This window comes from Pezoporus flaviventris, unplaced genomic scaffold, assembly GCF_033815535.1.
Source record: "Pezoporus flaviventris isolate CSIRO_AGI_PZ_B2104156 unplaced genomic scaffold, CSIRO_AGI_Pfla_v1 ptg000035l, whole genome shotgun sequence".
Taxonomy (NCBI): domain Eukaryota; kingdom Metazoa; phylum Chordata; class Aves; order Psittaciformes; family Psittacidae; genus Pezoporus; species Pezoporus flaviventris.
This window is the reverse complement of record NW_026892583.1, coordinates 6,418,103-6,443,931: the sequence shown is the minus strand read 5'-3', so window position 1 is coordinate 6,443,931 and position 25,829 is coordinate 6,418,103. Positions and strand designations below refer to the sequence as shown.

Below are 25,829 nucleotides of genomic sequence, written 5' to 3'. Positions count from 1 at the left end.
ATTTGGCTGGGGACGTTGGGGGCTGATAGAGTGTTATCTTACGAGATCCCCAACTATGAATCTGAAAATTGCCCTGGCTCATTGCAGGGTAAAACCAGCTTATTTCAGAAGGGAAGTAAAGAACATTTCAAGCTGTTCCTGAACACACAACAAGTAATTACTTGTTGTGTTTGGAAACCAAGAATTAGAAATTTGGAGACTTCATGGTACGAAGAAATGTATGAACTTGTGGGATTTTGCACTCATTTTGGATGTTGCTTTTTGGTGTCCTTCACTGCCGTACCCACATAAATAATGTGCTTTATCTTTTTGTTCCTTTTCTCCACATCCTGATCCACACAGGAAAACATGAATTGTATAGGGATAAAGAAATGAACACAAAATCTATTTCTTTTTGAGTTGTTGATATTTTTTCTCTTCTGCAGTGGGATTTGTTCCTTTTCATGCTTCGTGGTCTTGTAGAACATGAACTAATGAGAAGCAGTGAAATAGAAAGTTGCTTGCGTAGCCTCGAAGAGCTCCCTTGGCCCTCAGTAAGTAATGAGATGTGTGTGAACAATAAGTGAAATAAAAAGTAAAGCTACATCGACAGTCAACCCTTGTAGTTCTGTTTTGTGTAGATGAAGCCCATAACCTTCCCTGTCTATAGTTTCTGCTTAATGCAGCAGCAGGACTAGCTTCCAACAGCCTTGTTTCTGTTACTAGTGCTTGGCTGAAAGCTGTGGTTGTGTGAATCCCACCATTGCACCTGCAATGCAAACAGTGCTAAGAAAGTTGTATCGCAGTTTGGTTACCAGCTCTCCATTCTAGCTTGAATGGGTCTGACATTTTCCAGCTGAGAATGGTGATGTTGGAAAGATTCTTAACTGAGCAGACTTGCATCTAGACCTCTTTGCCTCCTACCACAAGAACGTGAAAGCACTCGGACTGTTCTAGCCAGAGTCAAAATGTGGAAGACTGCCCAACTCCCTGCTAAAAATGGGTGGTATTTGAAGGCTGGTGAGCACCTGCATAATGGAGATGCTTAACCATTCAAACTGTGGCAGTGACCTTTCCTGAGGAGGGTGTGGGGGCTAGAGGGAGACTGAACGTGTACACCTACAGGCATTCATCTTTGCAATCAGTTGTGTAGCTTGTCTATGTTTCTGCACTGGAAAACCATCAACATGTTCTAACCATGTAAAGTTCTTAACAAGAGAAATGAAGTAAGCCTCTTGGTTGTCACTTGTTAATAAGGGTTCTCTGGTTTGTATCTGTTTGTTACAGGATTTCTTAAAAGAACTGGAAATGCTGTCCAGAGTATTTATATCGGAACATCAGATAGCAGAACTCAGGACTAACCAGGGTGAGCTGACCAGACAACCTCTAGGTACCGTGACAGCACAAAGTTAATGAAGGCCACTCTTTGTAGACAAAACAGCCTAATGAAGATGCGAAGGGACTGTGCAGCGTTTCTGAATGCCTTGTGAGCTCTTTGCTGTGAGCTGCTGCCACTAGGAGGTCACTCTGTGCAAAACCCACACTGGTCTTCCCTTTCTGTTCGTGGACATTTTGCCATGGTGACTATGCTGAAGGATGTCTGTCAATCAGCAAATGGATCTCCAAGTCAGAAGTCCTTTAAGCACCTTTATCATTGCTCAGAGCAGCCAGTTTTTAGACTCAGTGACACATTTTGTATCTGTGCAGCAACAGGCTGTGACCAAACCCAGAAATAGATACAAGTGGACAAGTAACTTCATGATCAGAGACGTGGTTTCCTGGTGGCTCTTCTCATAATTTAATGTGACTTCTCATGTTTGTTGTCTTTTAACAAAGACTCTACTGTCAGGGGAGGGAAAGGATGAACCTGTATGACATGAAGATGAGCCTGTATTTATTTTTCATTGTGAGCCCAATTTCAAAGCTTTGATTTTAATGAAAACTCATTTTAAAAGTTGAACCGTATTAAATATATACATCAGAACACTGATGGCATTATTCTGAAAGCATGTGGATGCTTAAGTGTTTTTCCATCTCTTGTTGGAAACAAAACTTGTAACTTCCCAAGGTTTTTAATAGAAATAAGGGAGAAAATATCAGTTTATATTTTTTACTGAACACAGTATTTTTAAGACACTTTTATAGTATGTGAACTTAAACGGCATCTGACTGCTGCTTTTTATAATCCTTTTTGCCTTGAGTTTGGGTTTTATCAGACAGGAAATGCTGCAGCAAGAAAACTACAGCCTGGAAGAGCAGACAGAACAGTAGTGGAAGAGCACTGTGCCATCCACTGGGGAGCTGGCCTGGAAAGGAATCGTTTCTGTGAGACAGCTGGCATTTCTGCTTGTGCAGATAGGTCCCCACCAAGGGTGTGATCGCCTGTCCACCCCGCGAGTATTTCCTCACACTGGAGCCTGGGGCAGGGGCTGCTGGGTGCTGGCAGGACATGATCAAGTGCTCATGAGCTGTCTCATAGGGTTATTTTTCCTGCCCCTGTAGCAGCAAGGAAACGATTTCCTTTTGTCTGAGAGTGTTCTGTTAGTGCAGCTTTTCCCAGAAAGCAAATACTGTGTGATGAGAGAGCAACATCTGGACAAAGTGAAGCCCGGTGGCTTTACCATGTGCTAATTAACTTGCCTCTTCCCTTGGATAAGGCAAGACAGGGTAACATCTTGAGAGTCAGCGATTTAAGAAAAAACACAGATAAACAGGACTGAGGAGGTGTAACTGTGGCTTCAGAGAGAGAGGCAGCAGAGGCACATCAGTGTCCGACGTGTACCGAGATTTTTCTAGACTTGGTTAGAGCACTGTATTGACAGATTGGGCATATCCCATCTGCATGCCTCCCTGCAAGAGTTTTCTCATGACTGAAGCAGAGGATCCCTAGAAGTAGGCAGGCTGTTTATGGCAATACAAACTGGACTAGCAAGTACACCCTGTCGTACCGTACCTGCTCGCTGAGGCTGAGTCATGTGTGATTTTTGCTGCAGATCTCATTTGAAGTTGTTGTTTGTCAAAATAAATGATTAAATCTCCTTGTTTGTGTTCAAGCTGTCGATCTGTAACCTCTTGGTACTGGGGTGAAGTACAAAAAAAGTGCCTTGCCAGAAAGCGTGGGGCAAAGAAAGTAGAATAATAGCTGCTTTGCTTATATTGAAATATAACTTTATATAAGGAGTGGTGGAAGGGGAAGAAGCTGCAATTCATAATAGCAGAAAAGGTGCTCTTGGCTCTGGAACTGATTTTACTTGGGTGTTGTAAAACTGTTTGCTTAGCTGCCATGGCCACAGCTGGTCTCATGAACTCAACGTACTTGAATTGTCCTTCTCTAATACAGTGTGCCTGGAAATTTTCATTTAAAAGGTGACCAAGGCCCAGGAGCAGTTTGCTACATCCAGAGAGCCCAACCTATCGGGCCAAAGGCAGTCAGTCCTTCTGTGGGAACCAGCAGGTAAGAAACAGCTCTGTGTCAATGGTCTTATGTCTTAATGCAATTAGTTACTCTAGTTCCTGGACATCCTGTGGTAATTTGGTCTGATCTGTAAAGCCAGACACCCAGTGTTGTAGCTAAACTGCAGGAACTATTGTATGGATGCTGTTTTCTGCCTAGGGATGCTGAGGTTGCATGACTGCAGTCCCACAGGGCTGTGAGGCATCTCTCAGTGCTCCATGCATTGTACCTGTTGTAGTGCTGCAAGGAGAGCAGTAGGGAGAAGAGAGCTCAAAGCAAGCTAGGTTAAAGCACGTGGCCTTCTGTCAATCTTTCCTACAACTTCCAAAAGAAAATGGAGCAAAATGGTGTTCTGCTGACTTCCTTCTGGATATGCAGTCAGAGGAATTGTGTAACTGGACTTGGGAAGACACTTCAGCCAGTGCCTCACTTCAGAACAACACAACAAAACCTCTTTGCTTGGACAAGGCATTGCATTATAGGAACCAAATTCAGGCAATGGCTATCTTCTTGACTATTGTGCTACAAATTCCTGTTCCCCACGCATTCCTCAGCAGGTAGGCAGGACTGCTACATCATCTCCCCCAAGCTAGCTTTTGTGGTACTTCTCCATGTGACATAATTGCATAGATGGGTGTCTTTAGCTGGAGGGGAATAACACAGGGCATGTTTTCTTGTGTAGAAAATACCATTTATTGTGGATATGAAAATAGCAATCTTGATTAAGAGCAGAGATGCAACAGTAGGTGGTACAATACAATTGGTTTGATCATCTACTGCTCAGCAGTAACTGACAGGAAGTTGGGTTTTGCCCATTGTAGATTAACAAATTCGGTATCTGCTGGGTGTTTATTTCTTCCTTCCAACCAAACCAATGCCATACTTTAACAAGTACCATAAAATGTTATATTTGCAAAAGAAAACATTTATATAAATAGGCTTTTTAGTATCAATTGAAGATCGTATTAAAAAAAAAGTTACATTAATTCAATACTGATAAAAATAAAACTTAGCTTTGACAGCATATAAAACTGCTTCAAAACAAGCATATAGAAATAACTTAATCTGTAAACATAGAAAAAAAATCTTATGTGTATATAAAAATAAACATCTGATGCACTGTACAAGAAGACGTTATCCTTCATAGGCACTGGCATCGTTGATCAACGGGAGTCCCCCTAGATGTTTTTCCTACAAAACCTGCTTCATCACTAGTGCCATGTCCAAAATAAAAGGGAAAAAAAGTGAAGCACTGAGCAAATCTTGTGTGGATTGGATGAAGACCTCCCCTACCTCCACCAGCCATCCTTGGAAGCAGCATTCAGGATAGAGCCAATATCCCATGCTGCTCTTTCTGCTCATTTTAAATAGGGCTTTTATGTACTGCCTCATTGGCTCTTCCTTTTCTTGGTTTCCACCAAGAGGGAGGGAATGGGGAACTGTATGACAGGTTGCAAATCTGGAACTGTCTTTTTGCTCAACTGCAGAAAGCTGTGCTGGGTTGTCCCTTTGTCCTTAAGGGGCTATGGAGAATGCATGAGGCTGGAAGTAAACCATGCCATGACATGGTTTGAAGGGCTTCTAAGAAAATGCTGAGCCTCACCATAAAAGAACAGCACTATATTGGTGTTAAGATTGTAACCAAAGCAAATTTGTAAGTGAAAGGTTTTGCTGTCCTACCTGGTACAGTTTTTGGGGGGAAAGCCTTGGGCTGGTATGTTTCAAAACTGCTATTTTCTTACATATCAATTTAAAATAGCTATTTTCTTTTAAAACTGCATATATTTAAAACAGGAAGTAACATAGAAGCTGAGAGCCAAAATTACACCTGTGCAAAGATATAGTAAAGTAGCTCTTGGCTCTTAAAGGTGGGAAAACTCATCTTTTACTTACAGTAACTGCGTTGAAGTAGCAGAAGGTGATTCTGGTCAGGTGGACGCATGAATACATACTTCTCACTTGACAAATTTAAAGTGCAACAGCTTCTTGAACAATGTGGACATTTTTGAGCTAAAGAAAGCACATCATAACGACTTCTATTGCTTACATAAGGTATCTGAAATGGTTTTTACTGTTGTGCTGAAGAACTAATGGAGTTGCTTGAGTTGGTTGTAGTTTTGTTTAATTTTAGGCATGTGTGACCAAACTAGGCAGTGTGTTGAACAAATATATATAAAGTCTGATGGCAGGATTATTGGACTAAGGTCAACAGAAATACCATGAGGTAATTGAGTTGGAAGAGTCTGTCTTCACTGCAGTGAGCGAACTGGTCATGCTCTGAACAAAGAAGCATGGTAGGACTATGGCCAGGCTGGATTTTCAGCTGATGGAAAGCGACATTGTGGAAAGCTGCTGGAGCTACTCTTACTTGCAGGATATAAATTCTAGAAACAAGCTGATTACGTGGTACTGCTCTCTACTAATGACAAAGTGTCACTGTTTACAGCTGTCAGTTTGGTTTCTTGATTTCAAAGCACCTAATTCTGCAGTGCAGTAAAACTGTGTCCTGAGGTGTGGTGGTTTCCACTGATGCTGCATAGTGTAGTGGCAATCCAAAATACCTCACACTGGCTGTAAGCCATCAGCCAATTATAGGAGAAAAATCTGTTCAGGGTGTAGGGTGCTAGTGGATATCGCTCTGTTTGAACTTCCCTTCTCCAGGGGAAGTCTAGCCAGCAAGCTAGGTTAAATGATTTATCTACACTGTTAGGAATCCTGTATTTGATGCTTATCTGAACATTAGAAAGCAGCCTTGCAGCTCTACTCAGGAGTTGCAAAGGGCCTCAAGCCATATGTGGACTGTTTCCAGTTTGTAGTGCATGTCATTGCTTCCATTGCCTTTTTCCCACTGGTGCCTAAACTTTCTTAAAGAAGGTTGGTCTTTGAAGCACCTTGGAAACAGAAATTAAATACTACATTCTGCATGTAAGATGCTGGCTATTGTAAATCAAAGTCTCTTCCTCTGTTTTATGTAGAGACAGCACACCTTCTTGCTGCTCCGTGGAGGTTTTCTGCAGCTGTCTCCAGGAGGACAGGTTCCCATCAAACCTGCTGCATTTCTTCCAAGCAGCTAAAATAAATGATCCTTTTTCCTAACTATCCTTTTGCACAGTCTAGTGTTAGCAGTGAGGCTTGACTGTGACTGACTGTGAGCCAGCATTTTACATTACCCTTACAAGGCTTATGTCGTCTTGTGAACTTTGAGCTGCTGTTACTTGTCCAGTTTTGTACCCAACATTAGCTAGCAAGGAAGTGTGCCAGGTGCGCGATCACCAGGGGCTGGCACTTGGCGATGGAACTCAGAAGCCTTGCAGGGATAGCTGGAGCACCAAGATCCACCTGCAGGAATGAGAAGAAAGGCCACATGTGGGAGTTTGTACCTGAGTTTGGGCAAAATGCCTCTCTAGCCTCGAATAGCTCTGATGGTACATGTAGGTATGTGATGGTGCAAGTTATATGTCTGTAAACTACAAAAGTAGTTTACAGGCAAATGGTATCATTCCTGTGTGGTTTTTATCTGTTCCTTCCCGATACTCCATAGGCTTTCAAAGCTTTGCTTTTTGATGTCACTTTCAGCAGGTATGACCCACACTGCTTTTGAGTTTAAGCTTCAATTAAATATTACTAGTTTGAGACAGATACAGTGTTGCTGAAAATGTATATGCACATACTAAAAATACGTATATTTATAAAATATATATATGCATATACTGCAAAATGCATATACATTACACATGCAGTGTAAAATGCATATACTAATTACTATAAAGATTTTTTTATATTGCATCTTAAAAGCATGTATTCTATAGCTAAGTTTAAAGGACTAATGACATGTAGCTCTCTGATGAGCACTTTGAAATAAAGGAAAATCTTACCTGTGCCATGTAAATAACTCTAGTGATATCTCTTCCATTCACCACATCAGGCTCCAGTATCCAAGCACTTGGCAGAATCTCCCCTCTCACCACTTCTTTGCAAGGGTGGGGCATGGATGCATCGTAGACAGACTGAACAGCCAAGACAGACAAGTTCTCCTGTGTGTGACAAAGGGCAAAGATGACAATTTGTGTATTTTTCTATGCATACAGTGATGATTTCTTTGTTTGCCATGAGATGCATGTCTCATACTACCTAAAAACCTCTTCTAATATGAAACAGTATTTCCCATGTTATTTATTAATTTTTTTGGTCATAATCTTGCGTGTTTGTAACCTGACTGTGCTGTGTAACACTTCTGTAACACAAGCCCCAGATAGGGCTTAGCTGATGACTGTCATTCATGAGGGTTTTATACACAATTCCTTTGTGTCATCCACAAGGCTTTTCTTTCTATTACACTGTCACTTCTGGAAGGATGAGCATGGACTTCCATTCCCTCTCCCTTCTGTCCTTGAACCGGGAGTTCAGAACAACTCCTCTGTGCTGCAGAGAGAATGTTCACTTTACCTCTTTGGCTTCTACAGTAATGCAGCAGAAATCCCGGGGTTGCTTTAGATAGCAGAGGGAACTATCGGTCACTAAATACACTGTGAAAAAACAAAGAGGGGAATTAGACTTTGACAACTTTAACTTGGCACATTTTCCCCCATCCCTTGAAATGCATGTGCATATTTCACTTTGACTTCTTTGTGCGGAGAGCAGAGCTCTAGTTGACGTGCTATAATATGTCATTCCGATGCTTTCTCAAGCCACTTAAGATTTATTTTGACTTTCAAACCACTGTCTCTACCTGTACTTGCACAGTGAGATGTGTTTAATATTATCCTCACTTTGGAAAAGCCTTGCAAAGCTCAAGTTCCCATATTAAATAATGAAATTATTTATTCAGACGTGAGGAAATGAAATGATGCCTTTAAGTCTCCTTCTGGCTGGCAACTTGAGCTGAGAAAGTACCTACTGGTAAAGGTGGCCAGTCTTTTGTGTTGATACTCACCCAGCTGGATGTGGCTGGTTACTTTTTTGTGTATTCGAGCTGTGTTGATAGTTCTGTCATACAGATGTCGTTTGCCAGGATCTCTCACTAGTCCCCACACGTAGGGCAGGGGTCTTTCTATCACTCCTGCTCCCAGGAACCCATGCCTTGTTGCTGAAGGGAAGACTTTGTAATAAACCAGCACCTCTTTTTCTGTACATTGATACCTGTCAAAGACAAATGAAAGGTATTTGCACATAACAGGGCCAAGTACAAAAGAAGGCCTCCCATTATAAAGACCTGCCATAAACTTACTTCCACCCAGCTGCTGCTTGGCAGGTGTAGAGATTCCTCAGGTTATGAGAGCATGCTGCCATTACCTTAGAAAACAGTAACAGATGTGCAGGTAAGAGAAAGCCGTAGAAACTATAAACTGCATCCAGCGTTTACATGCTGCTACGCTGTCTTCTATTCAAACTACTAAGCTGCCTTTACCACACACAGTTTTACAGTGCTAGTAATTCCTAGGAAGTATCAACAGCCAGATGGTCTTGGCTGTCATATTCTCTGCTGAAGGAGGATATATACATCCTGTATAATATATATATATATATGTATATAAACATACACACTTGTACGCTAGCCTAAACTATTGTGAGAAAATGGGAGGTGGGGGGAGCATGTTGGAGTGTTTGTACCTGATGTGAAATAGGAAGTTGGTATGCTTTCCTTCTGACTCAGCAGTTCCCCCAGCTTCACTCAACCATTTCAGCTAACATGCAAGAGTCTCCTCTGTTGCAGCCCGGCTCACTTTCCCCACCATTTAAAATTGCTTGGTGTGTCTGTCTCTAGCTGACAAATATATAACTATTAGCAGTGTAGAGCAGCAAGGCTTCTCCCACACATACTCACTACAACTCATAGCAGGAGATACAGGGGTAAGTGAAAACTCTGCTTATTCACTTACCTCAGTGGTAGCATTGGCCAAGATGTGTTTGGATAAATCTTGGTATCCTTTTGTGGAAGAGGAGCTGACGGAAATAGTTAATCCATGGGTGAACCTACAGCTGATGCTGCTAGAAGGAAGGGGTGGCTGAATGCTGCTGGCTTCTGTGGGAAACAAAAAAGCCATAGGGGAGTAAAAAATACTGAAAAGAAAACTCGTTGCTATCTGCAGTTGCAGGGACTTCAACCCACCACTGGAGCACCCAGGCACCTGGTCCTCCTGAAGGATTCATGCTATCCCTTGTGTAGTCAATGTGCATATTAGTAATTACACTGTGTGCGCCCTCAGCAAGTTTGCCGATGACACCAAGCTGTATGGTCCAGTTGATACACTGCAGGGAAGGAATGCCATCCAGAGGGACCTTGACATGCTTGTGAGGTGGGCTGATGCCAACCTCATGAAGTTTAACCATGACAAGTGCAAGGTCCTACACCTGGGTCGGAGCAATCCCAGGCACAGCTACAGGTTGGGCAAAGAAAAGATTCAGAGCAGCCCTGCAGAGGGGGACTTGGGGGTGTTGGTTGATGAGAAAATGAACATGAGCCAGCTTCAGTGTGTGCTCGCATCCCAGAAAGCCAACCGTATCCTGGGCTGCATCAAAAGGAGCGTGACCAGCAGGTTGAAGGAGGTGATCCTGCCCCTCTACTCTGCTCTTGTGAGACCTCACCTGGAGTATTGTGTGCAGTTCTGGTGTCCTCAACATAAAAAGGACATGGAACTGTTGGAACAAGTCCAGAGGAGGCCACGAGGATGATCAGGGGACTGGAGCACCTCCTGTATGAAGATAGGCTGGGAAAGTTGGGGCTGTTGAGCCTGGAGAAGAGAAGGCTGCGTGGAGACCTCATAGCAACTTCCAGTATCTGAAGGGGGCCTATAGGGATGCTGGGAGGGACTCTTCATTAGGGACTGTAGTGACAGGACAAGGGGTAACGGGTTAGAACTCAAACAGGGGAAGTTTAGATTGGATATAAGGAGGAAATTTTCTTTCCTGTTAGGGTGGCGAGGCCCTGGAATAGGTTGCCCAGGGAGGTTGTGAATGCTCCATCCCTGGCAGTGTTCAAGACGAGGTTGGACAGAGCCTTGGGTGACATGGTTAAGTGTGAGGTTAACTCACATGCACGGGGGTTGGAACTAGATGATCTTAAGGTCCTTCCCAACCTTAACTATTCTGTGATTCCACATTGTGCATTACTCAAGTTTAACAGTTAGTACCATGTATAAGCTAACAAAATAACCTAAAGAAGAGGCAGGAACATCAGTTTGGAGGATAAAAATAAGAACTTTTGTGTACAATCCTATACTCATTGCAGCTGTAGCCAACCCCTCTTCCCCCTGCATCTTTGGTTCACTCAAAGTACTGTCATCCTCCCAGAACACTTGATGTGGTAACATGACAGGACATAGACCAACTTCTTTAGAGGGATCAAATCCCCATTTGGTTTTTCAGGAAATTCTAAGCAAGCTCTGGCTCCTGGTTGACTATTTTCCTGAAGTCATGTAATGGTAAGGACATCTGCACAATATCTAGAATCAAATTAGATTTTGATTTAAATAAATGACAAATCTCATTAGGCTTTGGGATCCAGCTCAAACATAAGGAGTCATATGTTTTACTTACCAAATGTAGAATCCTTCTGTAGCTGCTCTAACACATAAAGCTGACTGTTTCTAACAGCTGAACGACCTCGTGTATCTCTTGAAAGCAAAGCATTCCCAGAGGAAACCTGATTTAGGAATGAGCAGAAGTAGAAGAAGTGGAGTATTTGTCACATGTCTGCCTTACACGTTTGGAAGCTTCTGTTTATCAGAAGTTAACTCCTTTGCCTTTCCCCTGATTCTGAAATGAAGATACCTTGACTTGTGAAACTGAGCAAACCAAGTGCAAGGAGCTAGCATAGGTATATGCTCCAGAAAGTAACTTCAGGAAAGTCCATGTTCACACACAGAAACGTAAGTCAATGCATCATTCAGGGAGGCACACTGAGAACATCAGATTCTGTTTTATTGCAACAAAAGACTTGTTTCTAAAATGTTTGGCAGGTAGTGGCATTACTGACAATAACACTATCTGGATTTTATCTATGAGTTAAAAAAAAAAGCCAAAAAATATCTCAGGAAAATAAAAGCATCACTATTACCTGGTGATGCTCCTGCCACATCACCCCTCTCTGCACTCATGACGTAAACATGCCCTGCTTCTGTTCCTACATTCTCTATTACTGTTAAAGCATCAGGAGATATTAGTCTCACAGGCCAGCTGTTCCTCACCTGTCCTTCCTGGCTGCTGAGGTTACTTGCAGTGTACGTAGCAGTATTGCTGCTGTTGTAGCCAGATGTTGGGCCAGAGGAGAGGCTGAGGCTGGAGTCTGTACATAAAGTGCTTGTGCTTGCAAGAGTCTTCAGCCTTGCTTCTTCCTGTAATCAGTATCACAGTATTACCAACAAAAAACCACGCAAAGCTCACCTTGCACAGCAGCTAGTCAAATCAACGATGACGGCACTGAAATGGGAAAGAGCAATAATCTAAAGAAGTCCAGCTTCTTTCAAGGAGTGCTGACAGGACAAAGGCTGTTGCCATACAGAAACTATTAAATAAGCAGGCTCATCTTAAAGACCAACATATGAGCTGTTGAGGGACCCTGTAAAACTTGGCAGTCTGGGAAAATGCAGCTTCTGCTGTTGTTATTCTTCACACGTGAGAGTCCAGGCTATCGAACCAGTGCCAGGGTGTTTTTAAGGGGAAAATAAGATTTAAAAAAGATCTCTTTTCAGTCCCATTTGTTCCTCTTTGCCTCTTTTTTGAGTAGCCCCTGACCTAGTTTGCTGATCAAATGTAGTTGTTACAGATTGGAGATTTTACGTCAGCCAATTGAACCACTCAATGCCAACCCAGAAGATGAAGTAGGAATTACATAATAAGATAATACCAAGAACTTCAAGGTTATTTATACTTTCAAAGGTGGTTTTAAGTTTCGATTTCCAACTCCGGTGAAGCATGCTTACATTACCCAAGAAAAACAAAGTAGCAGATGTGGTAAGATTCAGTCATCCCATGGAGGTGTCTGAATTCAAGGTACCGTTCAGAACCATAAACAGTATCAGCCCAATATGACTCAGGTTTTTTTAATCACAAATTTGCATTTTATTTTCCGCCTTTTCTACACTGATGTGCATCAAACAGGATGATTACTTAGCCATGGAACAGTTTCTTTTAAAGATATGCATTGATGTGAATAATGCCCAATGGTTTCCTCTGTAACACTCACCTTCTGTAACTGAGAAAATATTTGCTCCCTTATACGCCTCTTTTCTTGCTCAGCTCTCTCCCGAAGTTTGTCCCTAGCTCGTGCTATTTCACTTTTGGTTTCCTCTCGTGCCCTCTGGTAGTCTCGGAGCAACAGTTCGATGTCTGAAGGATGCTGAATGCTTCTTCTTTTTGGTTCTTGAACTCTGTAAAGACAGGTAAGAGGGGGGAAACACAAGTAATTACTTGAAACGGGTCACCTGACAAAATACCATGAGAAAAATCATCTTTCAACATATCCCTGGCAGTGTTCAAGGCCAGGTTGGACAGGGTTTTGGACAACCTGGTCTAGTAGAAGCTGTCCCTGCCTGTGGCAGGGGGTTGGAACTGTATGAGCTTTAATGTCCCATCCAACCGAAACCATTCTGTGATTCTATGAACAGTAAAATTTACCAGAAAAGCAATGAAACCCCACCATATTAGCCCCCCAAAAGTTTCTCTTTGCTCACTAAAGGCTACATGAACATTAACCTTGGAAAATTACTCAGGTTGCAAGTCCAGTTTACCACTGAGATTACTGTAGTGACTGCACTGCTTTCCAAGTCAGTTCCCCGTATCATCTAAGGTTATTGCTTTGGCGCCATCACATGCAAAATAATTGCGTTGGGAAAATAACTGTCTCCTGACCTACTGCAAAGGAAGCAAAAGTCATTTAGGGGATATGGTGAGGAATGAAACTCAAATTCTAAGTGGTGAAGGGTTGCAGAACTTGTTTGATATTTAACACAAAACTATTTCATATGTCTTTTAAGTTAATGAAGGAGTAAGAAGACAGATTGGTCTGTAATGAGTCAAGCCTGAATGAATACTTGGCTGTCCCCATACATCATACACATAAATTAGATACTTGATATGGACTGAAACAAACTAGATGGAAACTTTTGATGCATGTTTTCTAAAATCAGGTTCATGCTTGTTTTGCTGGCAGCAACAGGAAAACAGATTTTTTTCCCTGTCTATCCGAGCATTTAACACTTCCACACGGAGAAGAATTCTTCTGCCACAGAAGCCTCAGACGTCAGTAAGAACCATTAATATGCACCCAGTATGAACACTGTTAACATACATGAGGCCAAAAGAGAGGTTTCTAATGCCATACCTGGTGTTTTCCACCACATCTCTTCTCAATTGTTGCAGATATTCTCGGCGTCTACTGGGAAGATCCAGATCCCTCTGACTTGCATCCAGTGTCTGTAACAGACTCAAATGCTTTTGAGGACTCAGACTTCGGCTTCTTTGGTATCTTTGCAGCCTTTTTTCTCTTTCCTTCCTCAGAGTTTCAATAGTCCTCATGTGTCTGTCAGGGAAACATGATTAGATTGACAAAATGCACCCTGCAAAGTTACATTTGCTGATTTTTTAAAGAAGACTTAAATATGAGGTAGCTTTGTAATGTAAAATTTATAGGAATCTAATACCATGCGCTCCCCTTCCAATACCCCTTTGGCCACATGCTGACTGGTGATGCAGAAATTCTAAAACTCCACTGCTTTTATAACAGTAGGAAACGTGTAAGAGGGTCTTGGCTACTGCTTGTAATGGCTGAGAGGCAAATTAAGGATGGAGAGTAACGCAGCTAGTCCTAAATCTTTTTAGTTACAACAGCTTCCTAAACTGAGTTCTGTAATCCAGTCACTAGAGTCTAGGATCTTATTTTTTTTTTTTTGTAAAATACATCATATATTTATGGCTGAGTTTTGTTTTTTTTTTTGGCATAATGCAGCAGCATCTATTCACAGAAACAAGGTGCATGAGATATTCCCATAAACAGTATGTATCAATTATTCTTACCTTGCAATAAATCAGTGACATATATTCCCATGATCACCTGGTATACATGATCACTCTCACAGCTGCTAGAAATTTTAAGAGGGTGACACTAAATTTGAATTACACCAAATCTTATACTTGTCCCTATTTTCTTGAAGTAACCCCAAAATTTTGTCTTAAATGCATTACTTAACTGTATATAAAATAAGCTTGATACTGTAACTCTTCACATACAGTTCCCTCAGTGTGACTAAGTGATTAAGTGCTCATTACTAAATGTTATTTATGCTGCATGAAGCATACACGAAGTGTATTCAAAATACCTACGACAACACTACTTGAAGTAATTTACCTTTCATAGAGTTGCTGCTTCACTGGAATCCCCACCAGGTCCTCTGCTGTCCCGCTCTGAAGGACCCTCAGCAGGGCATCCGTTTCCCCGATGCCGTGATTGAGCTTTGCTTCCGTCAGTTCCACAGTGAGGGGATGCTGATGCAGATCCAGATGAATGCCAGACATGATCTGAGCACGCTCTCGCTGAAGTCTCTCAATCTCTCTGCTCCTGCTGTCGCAAAGCTGGGATTTCCCTTCCATTTCTGCTGCTCTTGTGCTTCTAGGCTTCTTTTCTGCCTGACTTCGTAAATCAGCCACACTGCCGCTCAAGCTGAGTAAGGAAGGAGGGCTGCCCTTGACACCACACCAGTTGCTGAATTTATTGTGTATAGGTAAGTCACGGAGGCTGTAGCTCCGAGGCCTGTGAGGCTTTGCAAAAGGAGTGGTTTTGTTGAGAGGAATCTCAGTGTCACATTCACTTTCAGTGACAGAATCCATATTGTCACCTTGGAAGGAAGTCTGCACATCACTCGCATCAGACAGTGGGGCAGGGCTGCTGTGTTCATATTTCCAGAAGAAATCACGAAATTGTAAAGATGATGCTTCTCCCAGAGGTTCTGAGGACGTGCCCGTGTTTGTCTTACTTGAACAAGTGGCACTAATTCTTTTATTGAAAAGGAACTCGGCATTTGGAGATGAGTAGTCATGAATTAAAGCAGCATCAGGATGACCAACATACTTCTCGTGTCTGGTTACAGCTGAAGAGCCTCCTCCTCCCCTCATGACATACATAGAGTGAAGTGAATGTGCCAGTGGACTGTGGTCTCTGAGATCACCTGTTAAAAGTTCCCTGTGGCCTGACACCTCCAACATACTGCTGGAGTGATACAGTCGTTTGGCACAAATGGTAGTGTGGCTGTCAACCGTGACTCTGTGCTGTTGCCCCAGGTCTTCTGAACCATGCTGTCCTAAAAGCTCTTCAGCTGCTTTCTTATCTGGGAAGCTTCCCGATTTCTTCTTTATGCCCTTATGTTCTCTAGAAGCACCAGATTCACTGTCTGTTTCTGTCTGTGAAAAGTTGTCCACGTGAGGGGGCATGCTGAGCTGTGGACCTGCCCTCTGCTTTCTCTGGTTGTGAGGAGGACTTGAAGCATCACTGGAATATCCACGAGGTTGCTTAATAGGGCAGACAGATTTGCTATAAGCAGTCTGGCTGCTGGGACTAGCACTAAGAGTAAGAATAGGGGAAGAGGCCCTATCGACTAGCAGGGTGTTCTTGTAATAGGATTTTCTCTCTGCTGGAATCTCTAGTTCGTTGACACTTCTTTTATCCTGAGTGTAAGATGCTGCAGATTGAGAGGTGCTGTCAGTAGGGCTGCTAACTACAGTGCATGAAGAGCTATCTTGCCCTGAACTCAGTGAAGATGATGTGACAGATGAAACTCTGGTACTGGTACTAGTATTCTGCTGTGCATTTAATAATGGTTTTTTGCAATCTACAATAGGAGTGGAGGTTCTGGGTAAGAGAGGCAGATGCATAAAGGAGTCCTCCAAAATGCTGTCAAGACTGTCATGGAAGTCAGGGTTGCCCAGACTTCTCATCCCTGTTCGTTCTTTTGTTCTTTCTTCAAGGGACAGTGTTTCCTCTTTCCTTTTGAGAATCTTTGCATCTGCACCTATTTCTTTCCAATCAACATTTACTGCCCGAGCCACCCTCAATTCATTTTCCATTTTTTCTTCTATTTGTTTTTCTTCACGTTTGCTTTGAGGTTCTTCCAAAATGTCTGTTTGAGTGCCTACATCTGCTGTAGTCTGAGTGCAGCTATCTGATCTAGTAGCCTTTACAGCCTCTTCAGTTCCTCTTTGGTTCATTTTGGTATTCTGCTCATTATCTATAATACTCTGTTGGGAGAGGTTTCCCAACAGCTCAGAAGTGTTCTGAAGCAGCTGTGACAGATGCATGGACAGGTTCTGCATGCTTGTCCAAGAAGATGGTTGATGAACTAAATCTCTGTCTGTTTCCTGCTTTCTTGCAGAAACATCCGTATAGCTTCTCTGATGTCTTCTCTGCCTTTTATACCTTCCTGGAGTTGCTGTTTGTGTTCCCTGCTCACATGTAGTCCCTGGTAGTTTTTTGGAAGACCTTTCAGACTCAGAAGGATATAATAGTACAATTTCATCAACCTGCACTGAAGAGTTACCAGGTTGTGCAGAAGGATTCTCAAGTTCAGCAGTGTTATTTTCTGGATTAGTTTCCAAGGTTTCACTGGACACATTGCTATACTGCTTGGTACCGTCACTTGAGCACGCAGATTGAAGGTTTTGTCTGACATTGTCCCATCCTTGAAGACCTTCGATGCTGCTTAAAGTGCTCGATAAAACTTTTGCTGTAGCGTATGAACTGAGATGAGAATGAAAAGGAGAATTTTGAGAATTCAATCCATTGTCGACGCTGGAGCATCTCATAACTTTACGGTTTTCCAGGGTTAAAGGAATTTGATTGCAAGAGACATCACTTGCACTTCCAAAAATATACTGTTTCCAGCCAATCTTGCATGATCCATCTTGTTGCCATGGATGAATATATGGGTTGATATCACTTGAACTAAAATGCATTGTGTCTTTATTGTCTTGCAAAAATAAATTTGTTCCTGGCTGGTATCCAGCTTCTTCAACTTTCCCTTCACTACACTGAGCTACAGAACTACTCTTTGAATGGATGTTTGTTTCTGCACCCACAGAACTGTGAGCTGTGTGCAGTAAGGATGATGGAGATCGAGTAGTAGAGTCTTTTGAAGACTGGCTGCTTTGGGTTCTTGCTGCAAAGTTCTGTACATTTTTGGGATCACAGTTTGCAAGCTTCTTAGTTTGTGCTATTCTTTGCTGAAATCTGGGTTTAGATTTAACCTGTAGAATGTTCTTTGACTCCTGCTTTGAAAATCTTTCAATTCCATGAAGATCATCTTCAGTTGGTGATGGAGGCTCTACACTCATGTTTAAATCTTGCAGTGATTTAGATGCAGAATACAACAAGGAATCTGCCTTAGATGAAGTTTCCAAAGTATATTCTGTATCAGAGAAGACAGCAATAGCTGGGGCTGATAGTCTGTGACTTTGTAAGGAAGGTCTCTGTTCATTTTGTTTACAGCTCTTTGTATTCCGTGTAGTAGAATATGATTGTTTGCTCCTTAATTTCACAAATTTGGATTGTTGAGGAGGCAAATCATGGGTTTCTGGCAAAAACTTGACAGACGTACTGTCATTATTGATGGCAGAAAACTTTAGTCTTTCTGATTTCAGAGTCTTATTCCTCATTAGATCATCTCCCATTGGTGAACAATTGCCTGCATTAGCGTCAGGGCCGTCAAAGCCTGAACCTGTATTATTCTGGTAAAGTAAAATCTCTTTTCTACCATCTGTATTTGTTCTATCTAGCACCTGTTTTATCTGATCGCCTGTAGGCACATACTGACAATTATCTTGCAGACCTGCAGGGTTTTTTTCAAAACCCAAGACAGCACGATACAGTTGTCTGGGATCAGTGCTTCTGCTGTATGTGGGGTATGTTGGACTAAATGAATTGGTGTACTCAGCACCCACATCAACATCTCCTGAATACAGATCTTCCAACACTCTAACTTCTGAACTTATTAATTCATTTGCAGAATTTGAGGATACGTTAGTTTGCATTTCAACAGGTTCTCTACATAATGTTTTTCTCTGCTCTGTCTCTACTGCAAAGTGTTCAGTCTCATTATTTGGGTGCAGTTCTGCCTCATTTTTGTTAAGTACATTTCTCTTTTTTTCCTCTTTAACAAGAATTGCCCTTCCCATATCCCCAAAAGGTAATGATGGTAATAGAAGAGAATTATCAGTTAGTACTTTCTCTATGTCTCCTGTGCAAGCTTCTTGTGGTGGAACTTTACCCCAGTGGTGCTGACCAACTTTTATATCACTGTCAATTTTTTTATGATTACTTCCATATACAGGTTCCCCACCTACAGCAGAATGTCCATATGAAGTAGAGTCTGTGTCTGACACTGGACAATGCCTGTTTTCTTTTGCAAGAGAGAGTAAAATACTTCCTGAAGCACATATCGGCTCATCAAATACCACAGCTTTATCAGACTGAGTGTCTTGTATTTGCAAAACAGCAAATGGAGAATGTTTCAATATACTTGTATGTGAAGTATCATATGTGCCGGTTTCACCAGGGCCTATATCTGCAGCCAAAGAAAATGGTGTTAAGAATGGGTGATTGACACTTGTAAATGCTTGAGGATAATCTTTTACTGAGCACACAGTGTCAAAAGCACTGAAGTTCTTGGAGCTTTGAAAAGGTGGATCAGCGGGAGCACCTTCTACAAAGCAGGATGGAAGAGACTTTGATTCTTCACTGCCACTCTGTTCTCGGCCCTGAAAAGTAAGTGAGCCTGATTCTGGTACAGTCACATGAGAAGGGTTATTGTAGTGCTCTGTGTACTCAGGAGTTTCATTTTCTTTTACGTGACTGAAGTTCTCGAAAGAACTTTGCATTACTTTCTCCTTTTGATCTGTTCCTGCAACTTTTTCAGGCAGTTTATTATTCTGACTGTCTGTGGCCTCTGCCACTGCAGAATTAGTTTTCCTTTCATCCCCTTTTTGAGAAGCATCAGGAAAAGTTACAGATACACTTGAATAAGTGGATTCACTTTCAAAGTATTTAGTTTCTTTAGCGAGAGCAGCATCGTGTTTACTTTTGTCTTCACTGCTAGCAATCAGAGCATCTTCAGATGATGCTTGATGATTTAGAAGACCAGGAGAACATTCAGAAGTGCCTGAGTTCCTATTATAACTTAGAAACTCTTTACTGTAATGTAGATTTTCCCACAGAGAATTGTTCAAGCCTTCTGAATGGGCTGAAGTGTTCTCAGAATCAGAGCTGCCTGGTTGGTCTATGCAGAACTCTTCAGAAATCCCGAATCCCTGATTTTCTCTGGGCTCATGCTGATATCCAGTTACACCAGGAAACTTTGCGTTTTCGTTTTTACTGTTTGTTGTAGTATAGCTTGTGCTTAAAAATTTCTCCTTCTCATCATGCTGTGATAAACTCCCTAACTCAAGTACTTTCTGAGTTGTATTAGTGTTGTGAAGCATTTTTTGCTTAGAGATTTCTTGTAAAGACTGCATTTTCCCCCCTTCTATACCTTCCATCACTTTTTTCTCTGAAGAAGAAAGCAGGTTTGTATTACCCAAAAGCAGTGAATCAGGCACAGTGGTACCCTTTTCTTCTTGAGTTGCATCTTCTGTGGAATTAAGGTAGCCTTTTGATAGTTTATTAACCATTAAATCCATCCTGTGTTCTTCATGACCAATGTTAACATCCTGAATTACAGCTTCAGATGAATCAAATTTTTCCAAGGAAAACGGGTTTCCTTTGGCCCCTGGCTGAAGTACAGCTACTTCAGACTCAGGACCACCTGCACTGTAAGGAGTGGAAGAGCTATTCTTATTGACAGTTTGCCCAGATACAAAAGAGTCTTCCTCCTGCCTGCCCTGTGTGGTCCTGTTTTGCAGAAAAGCTATATTCTTGCTTGGCATTTTATCAGGAAGATACTTGTCTTCTCCAATATGGTTGACTGAAACAGGCATACCAACACAGACCTCACTCTCCATTAATGTTTCGTAGTAAGGCAGAACAACTCCGGTTCCAACACTGCTGTTAGATGCCTTTGTATGTCCTTTCAGTGCAGTGGGAACATCTTGAACAAGATGGGAATCATCACTTACTCCAAGATATAAAAGGTGATTTACAGACTGGCATGGGAAGTCTCTAAGTGAACTTTCTTGCTTTTTCTCAGTAGTCGTCAGTGTTGCTGATGGATTTTGTTCCTTGTTGATATCTTCATTATTTCCAGAAAAGCTGGTAGACACCCACTGACTTTCTCTTAAGATTTCACTTAATCTGCTGTCATCACATATCATTTGGCAGCCGTCTTTGTTTTCAGGGAATAGTTTGTTCAGGTTTTGTAAAATGACCACTTCTACCTCCTCTGTGTTTTCTATAAAGATCTGCTTTTCTTTGGCCATTTGAACTAGACTCATCAAATGCACTTTCTCCTCCATTACTCTGGAGCCTACTGGATCCAATTCACAACTATCACATCTTTGATTCAAGTTTCCTGAAGCACCATGCTCAGGACACTGCATAGAGCAACTCATATACGTATCACTCTCCTCTTTCATGTGGAGACTTTTGAATTCTTGGTCCATACCAGTACTGTCATCTACTGAATATTCATATGCATCAATATCTTTCATGACTGCATTTCTTGTATCTGCAACAGAGTCCACTGAGCCACCATCTTCACTCATTTCAGTAGGATCATGGAATCTTGAATCACCTTCTAACAGTGCATCCTGTTCTAGACCTGAAGCGGTCAGGTATCTTTCAGGGATCTTGAACTGATTTAAAATTTCCTCTTTATCATCTCTGTCACAAGACATCTGATGTAGAGCTGGAGACCCTTCAGTGAATAACGCATTTTCATCTTTGAGTAGGACTTCCTGCCTCATAATAATCAGATCCTCAGTGTTTGTCACGATAATTTGTTCTTCACTCCCAGTCACTTCACATTCATTAAACTTGTCTTCCTGGGGCAAAGAGCGTGGTACATAATGTTCAATTACATTGCTAGAATTTACTTGTCCTTCAGTTTCAGGTTTTGTGACTAGTACTGTTGTACCTACATCCTCTGTATTAAACACATTCTCTATTGTTTTGTTCCTCTGTAAAAGCCCCTCACACGTATCAAGGACACCTGAAGTATTCTGAGTAGTCTCTGTTGTATGGGAACGCAAAGCTGAAGGAGTGGGTTTGGGAGCAATGGAAAACTCTGGTGAATAAATACCTATTTCTGTTTTCTCTTTTTTTTCTTTTTGGCAAAAGCTGCTTGTTTCAAGGTGGCTGCCACAGTGCACGAGTGCTTTTGGTTCCTGAGTATGTTCTATCCTGGTGCTGGCTACCTGCAGGTCATCTTTCTCCACCTCTTCATGTGTCAGGCACAGATTGGTATAAAACTCATGCTGAACCTCACAACCTTCAGTATCAAGTGGTTTCTTTGGATTCTGAGATAGAACAATGTCTTTAAAATCCTCTCCACTCCTGTCTTCAGTTACACTTTGGACTTGGAGGTCAGGTAAACTTTCAATCTGTCTGGATTTAGTTTGCAATGCATTTTTTTCTAAATTGATTGCACTGCTGATTAATTTTGCTCTTTCTTCATCAGAGCCTGCTTTTGTATCCCGATAAGGAACCACAGTTTCTTCTGGATTGGTGTCTGGGTTTCTTAAAAACTTGGGTTCTTTATTTACATACAGACTCTCCTCTTGAGAAACAGTAGCTGATGTATTTGTGCTGTATTCAAATACTCTTTCTGGCTCAGAGTTTACATCACCTTCAACAAGCAAGACACCCTCTGGGCAGTCACTTTCTAAAAAGCCTTCTTTCTCTTCTTTTGATTCGAGTAAAGATTTGTTCTGTGTTTCTGCTTCCAAGAGAATGGAAATGTCAGTCATCCTATGTGTACTGATTTTTTGCCCTGTTGATTTTGAAGAGCATGTTGTACAAAGGCAGCCAGAATGCGCCTCAGAACAACTTTCTGTGCCACTGACTTCCACAGTAAGATTAGATGTAGCATTGCAGTCTCCTTTCACTACGGTGACATGCTCCAATAGTTTATCATAATTTTCAGTCTCAGATGCACTTTGAAAAAGATTAGCTTTTGTTGAAGCTTTGTAAAACATGATTGAATTGGATTCTGGGAGAAAATCATTTATACTCTCACGAACAGTAGCAGGGAAAGACTCTGTGTCTTTTCCATTTACATTCACTATAAGATAACTTACTTCACTTACCACTAAGTTTTCATACTCGGATGAAAATTCTTTCTGAGCTGCAGCCTGAGAATTCAGGACATTGTGTTCTTTGCTTTCACCGCTTTCTTCTCGTATACTATCAATGCATACTATAGAATTTTCTGGAACTTGCTGGGATAAACAACTTGCCTGACTGTCTGCTAAAGCACATTCATGGGAATAATGTTTTGAAACAGGTTTGCTTTTAAATTCATGATTCAGTGAAGACACGTCTTCATCCTTTGGTTCACAGTCTTCATCAGCTCTGAATGAAGGCACATCTTTTGCAATCTCTGCCAAGCTATCTGTGCTTGTCTCCATACAGATAATCTCTTCTTGAGCCATCTCTATTGGTGTTGCAGATTGGTCGTAACTTGCCCTGTGAGCAACAACTAGAGGGTTACATTGGTATGTTTTCTTCTGTGAGGAAAAATCTGTCTCTGTTGTTATTTCTTCTGCAGATATCTGTTCATAATCTGTTTCTTGCATTGTTTCCAAATTACTCTCCCCAGATCTGAGGACATCTACTGTAACAGCTGATTCTGCTCCTTGTCCAGCCAAGGACTTGTAACTGCTTACGAGAGAGCAGCTCTTATTTGTTAAGTCACTGAGAAAGAAACCTTCATCACTACATGCTGGTACTTCCCTTCTTGGAAAAAGCTGTCCATGGTTTCCAAATTGGACTTGTTTTACTGCAGATGCCTGTGTTGAGATCATATTGTGAGCCAATCCTGTAGAAGATTCAGCAGCAGGTGCACTGACAGATGCCCTTCTACCTGCATCTGTCACACTTGACTTTGTCATCAAGTTACTGTAAACATCACTGATGTAATCTTTTTCAGAAGTTCTGAAGAAATCATCTTCTAAATCTGCACTGACACAGCCATCTCTCTGCTCTGAAATTTGCACAGGAAACACAGAAACAAAGGGTGGTTTTTTCGGACTCTGATCTTTTGACAGCTCTGGATAAGCTGTGGGGAAAGAGTCCCCCTCTTTCCTAGATACCAGTGGCAAGCAGTCTGCAGTGGAGGCACTTTCCAAACATCTGAATGTTTGTGTGCATTCAGTGGCAGACCTGTAAGTAGATAATTCATTCAGTTGTTCTTGTTCAGGATAATTTGACCTTGAATGTTCGCGATAATCATGCTTTGCTGAAACAGGAACAAAAGAGGAGCTTGGTCCTACTGAGCTAGCAAATGAGGACATTACCTCTTGAGATACCAAGGAGGAATTTTCATTAGAGTTTGTCCATCCCTTAAGAATCTTATTTAATGATTCGCTCTCAGAAACTTTGCTCGCAGTTGTTGTTTCAGGTAAAGGTACTTCTGATGTGTCAGAGGAAAAAAATGTGTTCATTTCATTTATACGATGTGATAAATGAGTAATGCTGTGTATCTGCTTAGAGCCGGAAACAAAAGAAACTTCAGCGGCTGACTGTTTTAGATCATCTTTCTTCAGCCAAAGCTCTGGTTTGCTCAAGGAGCAGAGATGAGCTTCTTGAAATTCCAAATGTTCATTGGAAGAAGGTGCTGTTCTGGGGCTGTTGATGTCAAACTTTGAGTCACAGGAAGTCCAAGCATCAGCATTAAGCAAAGGATTTCCACTTGCATAATATGGTCTTCTATCAAGAGACCTTTCTTGTTCTACAAAGGAGACTTTTATCCCATTCAGCAACTGCTTGCAAGCACTACTGGAAGCAGGCTGTGGCTTACTGGCCAAGTAAAAGGAACTGCTCAGCTTCAGGTCATAACTTGTCCCTTCTGTATCTGTGTCGCAGGTTTTGGACTCATGGCCTTCCTCAGTCTGTATAGCTGGTGATCTGGGAGTTTGTAACTTCCAGAAAATCTCTGCTGGCACTTCATCAGATGAATCAGATTTGGATTCTTCTACCGGATCTTCTGCTAGCATCTCTTCTCCATCAGCTAAGCTGTCCAGAGAAAAGCTTCTTTCAGGCTTTCCCAGCCTCCTACGAGACGTGTATGATGTCACCAAAGACGAAATATGGTGATCAGTTCTGCTTTTGTAAAGCTTAGCTGGCTCATGGCGGGACTTCAACTTGTGAAATCGACTTGTATTTTCCTTTTTGGCTTTGTTTTCCTTTTCTACCAGAGAGTCTTGTGACATTTGACTGTCATCGCTCTCAGAATCTTCTGGGTTGGCAAGACATTTGTTTCTGTCAAAATCTTGTTTTGCTTTCTCTGAGAAAGCTTTTGCATAAGCACAGGAGAGAGAATCCACAGAATAGGAGCTGTCAGTATCAGAAATCTCATTTTCATCATCCTCCTGCCAGTTCCCCAGCACCTCTGTTGCTGTTCTGGATGCTCCAGCACTTAGCATCTCAGCACTGTGCCACTTTTTCTCAGCGTAAAAGAGTGGTGCCTGTGTGTTCATCTTTGTGAGGTTTCCTACTGATGTAGCCACCATCAAAAATTCTTGATGTTCCACTGCTGATTTCTCATGACTTGGCAAGGCTGAGTTTGGTGCTCTCTTCCAGTTCTTGGCTGTTTGGTTTAGATGCACTGATGGTGGGTTTCCATACACTGTTTTCCTCATTTCTTTAGGAAAGTTTTCTGGAGAAAATCTGTGGCCTTTTCCATCGATATCCATTCTAGTCTTTTCATTGGATACCTGAGCTCTGTTTTGTTCTAGATTGCTACTTGCAGCCTGACTTAAATCTCCTAGCACCTTTGCTTTTGTCATTCTTGTCCCTGCAATAAAGGTTTCAGGCTCATTTTTCTCCTTAAAAAGATCAGGAGAGAAGCCTTTAGAGGTCTGGTTTTGAGATCCAGTTTGCCCTGGGTTGTCATCCAACTTTTCAACTTTTTGATAATTTTTATTTATGTAAGCCATGATAGCTTTATCATTAGAGTTTTCTTCTGCTCCTTTTCTATTTGCAAATGAAGATGGGTTTTGTTTGTCAGTTAGCTGCCTCTGCACTGAAAAGGAGATCTCTTTTTCATCATTAAGGTCATTGCTCCCAGAAATGTCTTTACCTCTTTTGTAAAGATATTCTACAGATGACAACTTCCTTGTTGTATTGCCTTCACAGCTTTGATCAGTATTTGGTGAGGTAGATAATGTTGAGACAGTCTCCCTCTTCAACAAACAACTGTGGAAACAAAGAAATAAAAGAGAATCCTTGCTTGAATAATGTAATTGAGAACACTTCCACATC

General features: G+C 41.7%; 2 protein-coding genes across 5 annotated transcripts in view; one reads left to right on the top strand and one right to left on the bottom strand.

Moving 5' to 3' along the window:
* CDAN1 (codanin 1) overlaps window positions 1-1,985 on the top strand; it is a 30,243-nt gene extending 28,258 nt beyond the window's left edge. For both annotated transcript variants that reach the window (XM_061462390.1, XM_061462388.1), the window contains 2 exons: window positions 426-533; window positions 1,267-1,985. In XM_061462390.1, the coding sequence (XP_061318374.1) occupies window positions 426-533; window positions 1,267-1,392 (234 nt within the window). In that variant the 3' untranslated portion in view covers window positions 1,393-1,985. The remainder of the gene's footprint in view (window positions 1-425; window positions 534-1,266) is intronic.
* Window positions 1,986-4,102: 2,117 nt separating this feature from the next.
* The window catches only part of STARD9 (StAR related lipid transfer domain containing 9), a 102,783-nt gene continuing 81,056 nt past the window's right edge, over window positions 4,103-25,829 (bottom strand). For 2 of the 3 annotated variants that reach the window (XM_061462382.1, XM_061462383.1), the window contains exons 23-33: window positions 14,778-25,763; window positions 13,755-13,952; window positions 12,618-12,801; window positions 11,620-11,766; window positions 10,970-11,075; window positions 9,313-9,455; window positions 8,661-8,725; window positions 8,367-8,572; window positions 7,880-7,959; window positions 7,309-7,467; window positions 4,103-6,772 (exon numbers count right to left, since the gene is read on the bottom strand). In XM_061462382.1, coding sequence (XP_061318366.1) covers window positions 6,671-6,772; window positions 7,309-7,467; window positions 7,880-7,959; window positions 8,367-8,572; window positions 8,661-8,725; window positions 9,313-9,455; window positions 10,970-11,075; window positions 11,620-11,766; window positions 12,618-12,801; window positions 13,755-13,952; window positions 14,778-25,763 — 12,376 coding nt within the window. In that variant the 3' untranslated portion in view covers window positions 4,103-6,670. Of the gene's footprint in view, window positions 6,773-7,308; window positions 7,468-7,878; window positions 7,960-8,366; window positions 8,573-8,660; window positions 8,726-9,312; window positions 9,456-10,969; window positions 11,076-11,619; window positions 11,767-12,617; window positions 12,802-13,754; window positions 13,953-14,777; window positions 25,764-25,829 lie in introns of those variants that run through there. The other variant, XR_009744939.1, reaches the window with a different exon arrangement.